This window comes from Colias eurytheme, chromosome 2 (genome assembly GCF_061535395.1).
Source record: "Colias eurytheme isolate Ceu_HAF_F1 chromosome 2, ilColEury1 Martin Lab GWU primary, whole genome shotgun sequence".
In the NCBI taxonomy this organism is placed as follows: Eukaryota; Metazoa; Arthropoda; class Insecta; order Lepidoptera; family Pieridae; genus Colias; species Colias eurytheme.
This window is the reverse complement of record NC_142981.1, coordinates 159,475-170,837: the sequence shown is the minus strand read 5'-3', so window position 1 is coordinate 170,837 and position 11,363 is coordinate 159,475. Positions and strand designations below refer to the sequence as shown.

Genomic DNA, 11,363 nt, shown 5'->3' with positions numbered 1-11,363 from the left:
AGCTACTTTCATAGCATTATGTCCTATGGAATTCTACTGTGGGGCAAGGCTGCAGATATATAAACTATCTATATTTATCTTACAGAAAAGAGCCATTCGCTCTATATATAATTTACGTGCTCGGGACTCACTAAGAGATCATTTTAAGAATACTGGTATCCTTACCATCACAGTATATATTTAATAATATTTTGCATGTACACAAAAGCTCCGACTTACACACAAGAGTAGGAGATAGACACGATTATGGCACAAGGAACAGGAATAGAATTGAAATGCCATTTTTCCGATTAGCTAAAGTTAAAAATTCATTTATGGGTCAAGGTATAAGCTTATATAATAGAATTCCTCACAATATTAAAGAGTTTAGTAGTTCTAAATTTAAAACTTATATAAAAAATGTACTAGTTCAGAGAACCGTACTACAGTGTTCAGGAATATATGGACGATAAAGACCCATGGAGGGTTATCGCGTAAAAACCACAGGACAGTTCTTTGGCATATTATGATATATTATGTAGTTAGATATAAGTTACATATTATGTAATATTGACATAATTTAAAAGAGCAACTATGGAGTTTCTTGCCGATTATTCTCCATAGATACTGCTTTCCGAATCGGTGGTAAATGTTAAAAATACTCATGTAATGACGATTCGAAAGTGCTACTAAATAGTAGTCTAATTGAATAAATGAATGTTTGAGTTTGAGTTGAGTTTGAATTCTAATATTTGTAGCGATGAAAGTGATAGCTCCGATGATAGTGTAACTGAAAGCTCCGAAAGAGTTACGGAAATATAAGATACTTACATTAAAAAAAAATTAATTTGCTTAAATGTTTAATTAACATGTACCTCACAGACGATTTAATACTTGAATAAAATCTACTAAAATTTACAAATAGTACTTTCACAATAAAATTTTCTTTTACTTAAGTAAGTATGTCACCTTGGTTTTTTTTTTGTATTTTTTAAATCAATATTAACAGCCGGTCCCTATGATTGCAGCTTTATATTTCTCTCCTAGACAGAAAAGAATTTTGAAAAAAAAAACGCTCTGCTACGTAATAGATTTTTAAGGGCCGATTTTTCAATGCTTGGATAAAACTTATCCGTCCAATAAAGTATTACACGATAATATTAAAATGTCACGTAAACTGTCTAGTACGGGCAATTAGAATACGTTTTTGAAATGGTAGATTTATACATTATTCGACGAATAAGTTTTAACCAAAGCACAGAATACATAATAGTAGCTAAACGCTACAGAACGGACACTCTCCGCCTCCCGCCAAAATTAAACTTACCTCACCCCCGCTCGATCAGACATAAAATGGGCCATATTTTTCTGCAAGGACGATACGCAACGAAGATTGACAACATTAATCAAATTGACTTAAAGTAATTTTATTATTTTGGATTTGTGATTATCGTTTTTCGTAGAAAATGGTTAGATATTGTGCTGTTTATTGTTTAGATATTGTGTATTTCATCAGAAAAACGCGAATTTTTTTTACGCTAGTCACAAATGTGCCAACCATAAAGCGATAACACACACATTTACAGTCTCTACAGTGTGACTGTCAAAACGATCATTTTGTATGGAGTGTCCGAGGTGTGACCAAAGATTGAAAAATCAGCACTGGTCTATTTCGAAGCAGAGAGTTTTTTTTCGAAATTCTCATTTGTTTAGAAGAAAAACATAAAACTGCAATAGCTTTATAATCATGAGTTCAACAAGGATAGTACCGTTTCTTGCAGTGAGTGCGACGCGAGAAAAAGAGAGGATCGGCTGTTAATTATATTAAATCAATATTATTTTTTTTTGTAATTTTTAAATTTATAAAGAATAGAAAAAAATCGATCACGATTCACGAGGCGGGACTCGAACCCGCATCCTTTCGCGCCATTCCGGGGCGGATGCCTGACCAACTCAGCCACTCGTGACCCGCCAGAGCAATCGAATTTATTCTATTCTTTCAGTTTTATGTGTCTGGAGGGACACACCGCGCGCCATCTATTGAGATGATTAACAACCATTTCAACCAATATGAAGCACTTTTCAGTGAATACAATATTGTAACGATGGAACACGACCTTTTTTGTTGAATTTATATTTTTTGGTTTTATGGCATTCAAATGCTTTATAAATATAAATTTATAAAGAATAGAAAAAATTCGATCACGAGGCGGGACTCGAACCCGCATCCTTTCGCGCCATTCCGGGGCGGATGCCTGACCAACTCAGCCACTCGTGACCCGCCAGAGCAATCGAATTTATTCTATTCTTCAGTTTTATGTGTCTGGAGGGACACATAAAACTGAAAGAAAGAGAAACCAATAGACAAATTGATATCTTATGTCGCATTCACACAAGAAAAAGAGCAACTTGTGTTGTGTAAAGAAATGAGAGAGAACGACGAAATTTTTTGTTTCACGCAGCGTGCCACTTTTTTCAAGAATAGCAACCTACTTTGATAAACAAAGTTTGACAGCTAGCTATCGTCTTCCTTAAAAATATAGTTTTTACATGTTCTAAGTTACGTAATTCATGGTATGTTTGGTTTTTAATGATTAAGACTTACTGTTAATACCTTATAAAATAATACCATGGTGCGGTGTAGCGTTAAAGGGTGTTAAAGTGATAGTGGAACGAAAATGTCTGGATTGTCTTTTCACTCGTTAGTATACAACTCTTTATCAGTTTATAGGCCTTCATGATATTTCAGCGTGTTAATAAATTGTGTATCACGTGCTGTTGACTTGAATACATTGTTTAAAAACACTTTAAAAACCACAAAATTAACAATTATAAATTTTGTGTTGCCAACTTTTCTACAAATTGTTACCCACTATTATGGGAAATAATAATATATATTCTACAGTGTGTATTTAATTAACCCTTCAATTCCCAGTGTCACCTGTAGGTGACAGTAGTTTAATTTTTTTTTTTTCTACCACATGACAATTTATTTTTTATTTCTACCACGTTTGTAGCTAAGCTTATTAGTTGAACTATTCATGTTTTTTTTCTGGCAAAGCTAACCTTATGATATTTAGCAAATTTGTTTAGTTGTTTCGCGCGTACTTGAAGTAGTCAGAGTTTGTGTGATTCCTTGAAATAACAATGTCCCGGCAGTGAGTATTGCTTTTTTTCTTATTATATCGAATAAATGAATGTATTAGCTATAATATAAATATATTTTATGCTAAAAATAACTAATAGCATCTTCACTACAGCACTGAAAATATGCCGTGTCACCTGGAGGTGACACTGGGCATTATAATAACTTTATTATTCCGAATTCATTGTAAGTAATAATAAGACTGTTGTTTATATTTTGTCTTATTGCTATGTCGTGATATTGTTTTAGAGCTTATTTACGTATTACAGGTTGACGTTAGATGAGATTACCGAGGAGTTGCACGCCGGAGAAGACCCAGGCGATATTATTTTATTTCCTCCTGATGATGGTGTGGTGACTGACGAAGATAGTGGAGACGAAAATGACGCTAGTATTTTTCATTTTTTAGTCGCATGTTTCGGTCACAAGTATAATGTCAAAATAGAACTTCCGCCTCTGGAGAAAATTGTGTACATGACGAGGAAGAACAAGTCGAAATACCGAAGAAAAAAGATATTAGAAAGCTTCTGATGAAATTATTACCGCCAAGTGGCATGACAACAGCATCGATACCATCGTATCCAACTAACACGGATTGGATCCTATCATAAAGTAGATCGCATTGGATTTATGGATAAAAAACGGGTTTTGGCATAGAAGCAGCTTGCCAAAATGCATGGCTGATCAAAGGGCTGATGGAAACTAACTGGACCTACTACGATTTCCAGCGGAATGTGGCAACCGTAATTCTGCCTGGGGCGATTCAGCACAAATGAGAGTGCCCACAGAAGTGAGGAATGCTGGAACTGTGGACGACCACTTGGCATTCGATTGCTCACATTGAAGATGCAGGTACTATCACCAACGCACTAGAAAAATGTGCGCCAAGTGCAATATCGGTTTACTTCTAAAGTGTTGGTACATGTTCCACATAAAATACCTAAGTTATATATTTTTTTTCTACTTGTTCATAAATAAATATTATTATAATAAAAATCGATATTTTATTCCTACCAAAAAAAGAAAAACCTCGTTAGTCCTTTAGAGTCCTAAGTTAAAACAATGCCCAGTGTCACCTGTAGGTGACACCCCCATAAAAAAAATGGGGGGTAGAATTAATTTTTTTGTTCTTTGTTTTTGTCTTCGCCAGATGTATCTAAACTATTTCAGTAAAAGAGAAATGCAAAATTGCTATTAATTTAGACATGGGAATTGAAGAGTTAAATATCTGAAATATTCAATGGCTTGTTCCAGTTTTCCTGAACCGGATAATTTACGACAAATTTGGATTGTAGCTACAGGATGAACAGATTGGAAACCAAAACCGAAGGTTAGAAAGTATTACGGCAATCACCACCACCGCGACGCTGCCCCGCCGAAGACAATGGACACTCTTGGTTCCAACATTGAACCGGAGGGACGTAGTTAATTAAGTTAGAGATAATTTAAATGTAATTTTTTTATTACAATAAATTATTATTAAGTAAATTTCGTTTTTTTTTTGCGCCTTCGCAGGTCGGTCAATATAATTAACGTGTGTATAGTGTTAATACTTACGAAAATAAACATTCTTTTATTTTTTTTTTTTTTATTTTATAAAAAATAATGAACAATCGAGTTTTCATCTACATTATCATTACATACACATTTTTATATGGTATTATGATAATGATATATGTAGGTATATACATACTAGTGGTCCACCTCGGCTTCGCCCGTGGTACATATTTCGCAATAAAAGGTAGCCTATGTCCTTTCTCAGGTATCAAAATATCTACATACCAAATTTCATGCAAATTGTTTTAGTAGTTTAGGCGTGATTGAGTAACAGACAAAGTTACTTTCGCATTTATAATATTAAGTATGGATTATATAATATATAGGTATGTGTATATACATAATATGTATTACCCATCTAAAAGTAATATGTTTAATATATACTAGCTGCGCTCCGCGGTTTCACCCGCGTGGCTCCACTCCTGTTGGTCTAAGTGTTATGGTACAATATAGCCTACTATAGCCTTCCTCGATCAATGGGTTATCTAACACTGAAAGAATTTTTTAAATCGGAGTCAAAGTAGTTCCTGCGAATATCCCTTCCCTCCTCACCTTCACCCCGTCCCGCACTACGCCTCTTCATTGTATTAAACAGTATACATATTATTTTCTGTAAATTGACACTTTTAAAAATTCGTTATACATATCTTTTGAATGGAATATCGCGGACTTTCTTGTAGATATTGGTCCATTTTATAATACCGTAGAACATTTATTTGTTTTATTTTCAATAGATTCCGCAGCGCACGCGATGACAGAATTTTTATTAAGGATACATTATTGCATTTTTGGTAAGGATCTCTAATTTTTTTGAAAATACAATATAGCCTATGTTGCTCAGTGAAGATGCAGCTTTCTAATGGTGAAAGAATTTTTGAAATCGGTCCAGTAGTTTATGCGTGAAAACCATACATACATAATTACAAACATTTCCTCTTTATAATATTAGTATAAACATGTACAACAGTAAGTATGTAATGTGGATATATATCTCATTATTATCCACTTATGTTATGTGAATAATGATATTGAGAGATTTGTATCTTACAAATTGCGGGGTAAATTTTCCCTCACACGGTAACCCTAAATATTGTGACGTATTCTTTTTTATCTCTTTCTGCGACACGCATTGCCGGTGTCTATTGGTGAGGGATTCTCTGTCTACGGGAGGGACACACCGCGCGCCATCTATTGAAATGATTAACAACCATTTCAACCAATATGAAGCACTTTTCAGTGAATACAATATTGTAACGATGGAACACGACCTTTTTTGTTGAATTTATATTTTTTGGTTTTATGGCATTCAAATGCTTTATAAATATAAATTTATAAAGAATAGAAATAAAACCAAAAAATATAAATTCAACAAAAAATCACAAAATCACAAACGTTTCATTAGCACAGATTATAAATACTAGACTTCTTCGTAAAATTGTAGATTAGGTATTAACAAAATGCTAAAACTTGGAAATACTTTTTTTTGTATAATTTATAAACCATTTTGTGTTGCCCACATTATGTCTAACTCCACAAACGTCTTTTCTTAAATAAGGTTATTATGTAATTATTTTTGTAATATTAATATAATATCACGTTTGAATTTATAGGTATTTAAAATGTCACACATCTATGATGCAATCGATCCCCAATCGATCCCCAATCGATCCCTTTCTTAGTTTAATTCACTACCACCTAGGTAGGTACTTAGTACATATTATTAACTCAATGGTTTACACTTTACAATAATAAATTTATATCGTTATCTATACTAATATTATAAAGAGGAAAAGTTTGTAAGTATGTATGTAAGTATGTATGTATGTATGTATGGTTTTCACGCATAAACTACTGGACCGATTTCAAAAATTCTTTCACCATTAGAAAGCTGCATCTTTACTGAGCAACATAGGCTATATTGCATTTTCAAAAAAATTAGAGATCCTTACCAAAAATGCAATAATGTAACCCAAGGTGTAAAAAAATCCTCAATAAAACTTCTGTCATCGCGTGCGCTGCGGAATCTATTGAAGATAGAACAAAAAAATGTTCTACGGTATTATAGAATGGATCAATATCTACAAGAAAGTCCGCGATACCATATGTCCATCTTCAGTAGTTATGTTACTACAACAACTTTTTTACGTTTTCAAAGTAAATAAAAGTGCCGACAGTAATCAAACCATGTTATCCATACACATATATTAATCCTTATCCCATTAAATGATGTTTTATTATAGACTGTTTCAATACCAGCAAAATACTTTTTAAATGAAAAGAATTGGATATTCCATTCAAAAGATATAACGAATTTTTAAAAGTGTCAATCTACAGAAAATAGTAGGTATACTGTTCGAGCAGGCCGTAGTGCGGGGGTCACGGAGGAATTCTACCAATATGCGTCTTGACGGAACACAGTGGGGTTTTGGTCGGTAGGAATCCGACATAACCCACGGCCCCACGGGACGGGGTAAAGGTGATTTTCATGTGATTAAAAATTAAACCTATAGTTCGAAATATATAGTAGACTTTTCACTGTAACGATATCGCTATCTATGCGGGTGAAACCGCAGGGCATTGCTAGTCTAATATAAGATTTCTTCGACTACTTCCACAAATCACTAAGTGACGATGATAACTTATGCGATAAGATGATTATTCTTTATTATCTCTTTTAGAATAAGGTCCGTATCAATTGTTTGTTTCATAACTTACCCAGGAAAGAGGCCCTCAATTTCTAACCATGCTTCATTGTAATATTGTTTTCGTATTTTGGGTCCATCAAAGCTCCATCAACAGAACTCCTCTAATCATCATCAGATGCAATATATTTTAATACCTAAGTGAAGCCTAAGTAACTATTTTGTCCATTTTGTCACTACGCTAGGTACTAGGTAGTAGGTAGTATTGCCTAACTTCGAGCAGAATATTTCGAACATAAATGAAGAATGCTTACATTAAGGCAAACATAATTTAGTATCAAGAGATGACTTTTTGAATTATTTGAATAAGAATAAATAAAATATGGAGCAGCCGGCGTGGCGTCGAGTGCTGCTGGCGCCTGGCTGCTATCCGCAGGTCGCGCGCGGCGCGCCTTGTGTTGTAGCCGCCGCCTGCCGCACGCCGTGCGCTCGCCGCGCTCCGCGGCTCAGCTGACAGCGCACCCTACGACACTTCGCAGTTCGGTTGAAGCCGCCGATAAGAGCGCTCGTACTGAGTGACTGCACACACTACGCGATCGCGCACGCGCTTCTACGATTTCGACGACGCAGAATCCTAAAGATTACCAAATATAAATTAAGCACCCCCTTTTCGGACCCAATGTGACAGTGACATTTCGGGGAGTCGATGACAGCGTAGAACTTTGTTATTAATTAATATGTTTGTGTAAATTAATCGGTGACAAAATCGTAAAGTGTAGCGTGAAAAACAGTGAACGGCTTGTATGATTTTAGTGTTTTCAATATTATATTCAGTGATAATGATATCGGGCGGGTAGCGCGATGATGCGCAAAGAGAGCGGGACGGTGTGCGCGCTGGACGCCGCCGACTGCCTGACTCTGCAGCAGATCCTGCAGGCCTTCAACTCGAACGTGAGCGAGGAGCACGCGTGGGCGCTGTTCTACCAGGCCGCGCGCTGCTTCCAGAAGTGCCTGGCCGACGGCGCCGCCTGCTACCTGCCGTCGCAGCTGGCGCATGTGCTGCTGCACAAGGACGGCGCCGTGCACCCCGACACGCTGCTCAACCCCCGAGGTATCTCATTGTTCCCTGCTATATATGCTCCATGAAAGCGATTTAAATAGATACTATAGGTATTTAAAGTTCATACACTCGTTTTGCAATTTATTCATTGAGCAACTTCTATAAAACTGTTCTGCGATACATTTGGGAAATGCGTGAAAATCCAAAATCCTAACCATCCAACGGCTTTGAAATAAGAATTTACCGGCTCAAATACTTCACTTCTATTCTTTTATTCTATACTAGATTTCCGCCCGCGGCTTCGCCCGCGTTTTCAAAGGAAAACCCGCATAGTTCCCGTTTAGGGAATGCAAACCGGTTTCACCGAAATTCGAAAACCCGGGTTTTTGTGATATTTTAAACGATAAAAAAACTCGGTTATTTTTAACAAGTTTCCGGTTTTTCGGTATTTTCGGTTTTTTTGTAACGGCAACACTATAGCACTGTCAAAGCGACATTTGTGAAGCAAAACCGCCAACCGTTTCAACTTTCATCATAATTTTCTTATATATGAGATGTTTGTTTCTAAGATTTAATAAGTTTTGACTATTTTAAAAGTATAAATTATAGAAACAATAGTGAATTAATCGTAAAATTCAAGTGTTCATCGTACAGTACTGCTGGCTTACTCTCGAGTTTAATTCCAATGTCGATACATTGGAATTTTAACATTTCGTACTCTTGAGATCGACGCTAGCGCCACATTGGTTTCAAATTGCGTATTTCTTATGAGAACTAAGTGGGATTGGGATCGGGCTATTCCGTGCGCTAAATGCTACTCTTGAGTTTATTTGACAGCGGTCTATTGAGTTGATATTGCGTTCGGATTGCTTGTCAATTGTGATTTTTCCAATAACAAAAGTGTAACTTTTTAGGAATTGTTTTACTTTTTTAATTGATTTTAATAAGTTATTGGTGTATAATATGGCACGGTTAGCAGTTATTTATAGTATTTTGAGTAATTCCCATAAAAAACAATTAAAACAACGACGAGATGAGCGTCGTATGATGCGATATACGGATAAAGCGTTTACCATGAATGATGAAGAATTTAGAGCGAATTATAAAATACTTTAAAAAACCTTTTTAAAAGCAATGTTTATTAAGTTAAGAATTACATTTTTATAAGTTAATTTGTTAATTTCAATATTTTAGTTTAGCGAATTACTTTGTCTAAAGTTGATTATTGTAAAACTGATTCCTATTTCCTACTTCGTAATAAATAAACTAAACATTTTATATTTGTTTCCATGTAATTTATTTAAAAAAGTACTTACAAAAAAAAAAACTCATTTTAAACTCGATTTCACCGAAAACCGGGTTTTTTGAAATAGAACTCGAAAAAAAACCCGGGTTTTAATTTTGGCGGGTTTTGCATTCCCTATTCCCGTTCCTGTGGGATTTCCGGGATAAAAGCTATCCTATGTGTTAGTCCAAGTTACCCTCTATATGTGTGCTAAATTTCATTGTAATCGGTTCCGTAGTTTTTACGTGAAAGAGTAACAAACATCCATACATCCATACATCCATACTTACAAACTTTCGCCTTTATAATAGTAGGTATATTAAGATAAGATTCTCGTGCCGCAGTGTTAACTAAGTAGTAAGTACTAAGTACCCTACCTACCATACTCCTCCGAATCGACCTAGGTATACCGATTCTCATGAAATTTGGTGTGCCTATTGGGTAAATCTGAGAATCGACCAACATCTACTTTTCATACCCCTAAGTGATAACAGATTTTGTTATTCTCATAAAAATTTAGTTAGGTATATTATAACTAGGTACATACATAGGTATACTTGCAAATTGCAACAAACTGCAATAGTTTCGGGCAGGATTTAGGTATTTAATAATAATGAGCAAGTATAATATTATACTGAAAAGTGAAAACATTTGTAAACTTATGCGGAAATACTATTACGGCCTAAACAGGTTTTTTACCATATGACCATAGGATATTTTCAATTTTGGAGTCGATGTAAGTGAGATACCTAACAGAGTACGATACAGTTAACAACTTAACAGTAGGTAGGTATATATGATTCAAACTTCCTTAAATTGTGTTTGTTTGTTTCTATACCAATGTTTTTTGTTCTATATCTATGTACCTATACCAATAATAAAATTGGTGTTTGTTATACCTATATATGTATAGCCTATATTACTGTAAAGTTTCTTTCAAATCTGACCAGTAGTTTTCCCATGAAAGAGTAACAAACATCATTCTACAAACTTTCACATTTTTAATATTACAAGCTTTCCGCCCGGGCGCGGCTTCAGCTTCGTCCGCTTTGTCTAAAACCTCGAGAAACACTCTTATCTGCTGCATACATACCTATTAAAAAAACAACCGCAACAAAATTTGAAGGTGTAATAATTAATAGAATTTATTTTTAATAACGCTGGGGAGGCCGCGTGTGAAACCTATTACATTATAATTTTTTTTACTAAAACCTGAAACTAGTTTGTAAATGACATTTCAACAACTCTATTATACAATATTAATTATTATACACAATGTGATATCGATACATAAGCATGTAAGCATGATTTTACATAATTTAGCCCCGTAATAATTATATAAATCCTTTTCATTATTTATATGTACTTTGCTCAATGCTCCCAATTTGTAAATAAATTAGCCAATACAAGTGTCACTATTGCCAGTTGCTACTTATGCAAATTATTCACACGCAATCTCAAAATATCACGTTATCGTCCACGTACTTGCGAAATGGTCAACAGTCAACACTCCACTTATCAGTTCGCATTTCGGCAAACATGATAAGGTATCAGCGTAATGTCCAAAATATTAATTAAATTTGGACTGCCACTTGCCGCCACAATCACTGCAGACTGCTTTTATTTCGGATGCGGCATTATACCTACATATCTTTTCGTTTGTATCGTTTTCACAATATTCTTCCCGATTACTAA

General features: G+C 35.0%; 1 protein-coding gene across 5 annotated transcripts in view; it reads left to right on the top strand.

The window, feature by feature from the left end:
• The first annotated feature begins 7,847 nt into the window (after positions 1-7,847).
• spir (spire type actin nucleation factor) overlaps positions 7,848-11,363 on the top strand; it is a 120,604-nt gene continuing 117,088 nt past the window's right edge. For 2 of the 5 annotated variants that reach the window (XM_090109914.1, XM_090109896.1), the window contains exon 1: positions 7,849-8,434. In XM_090109914.1, coding sequence (XP_089966040.1) covers positions 8,185-8,434 — 250 coding nt within the window. In that variant the 5' untranslated portion in view covers positions 7,849-8,184. Of the gene's footprint in view, positions 8,435-11,363 lie in introns of all 5 variants that reach the window. The other 3 variants (XM_090109906.1, XM_090109887.1, XM_090109939.1) reach the window with 2 other exon arrangements.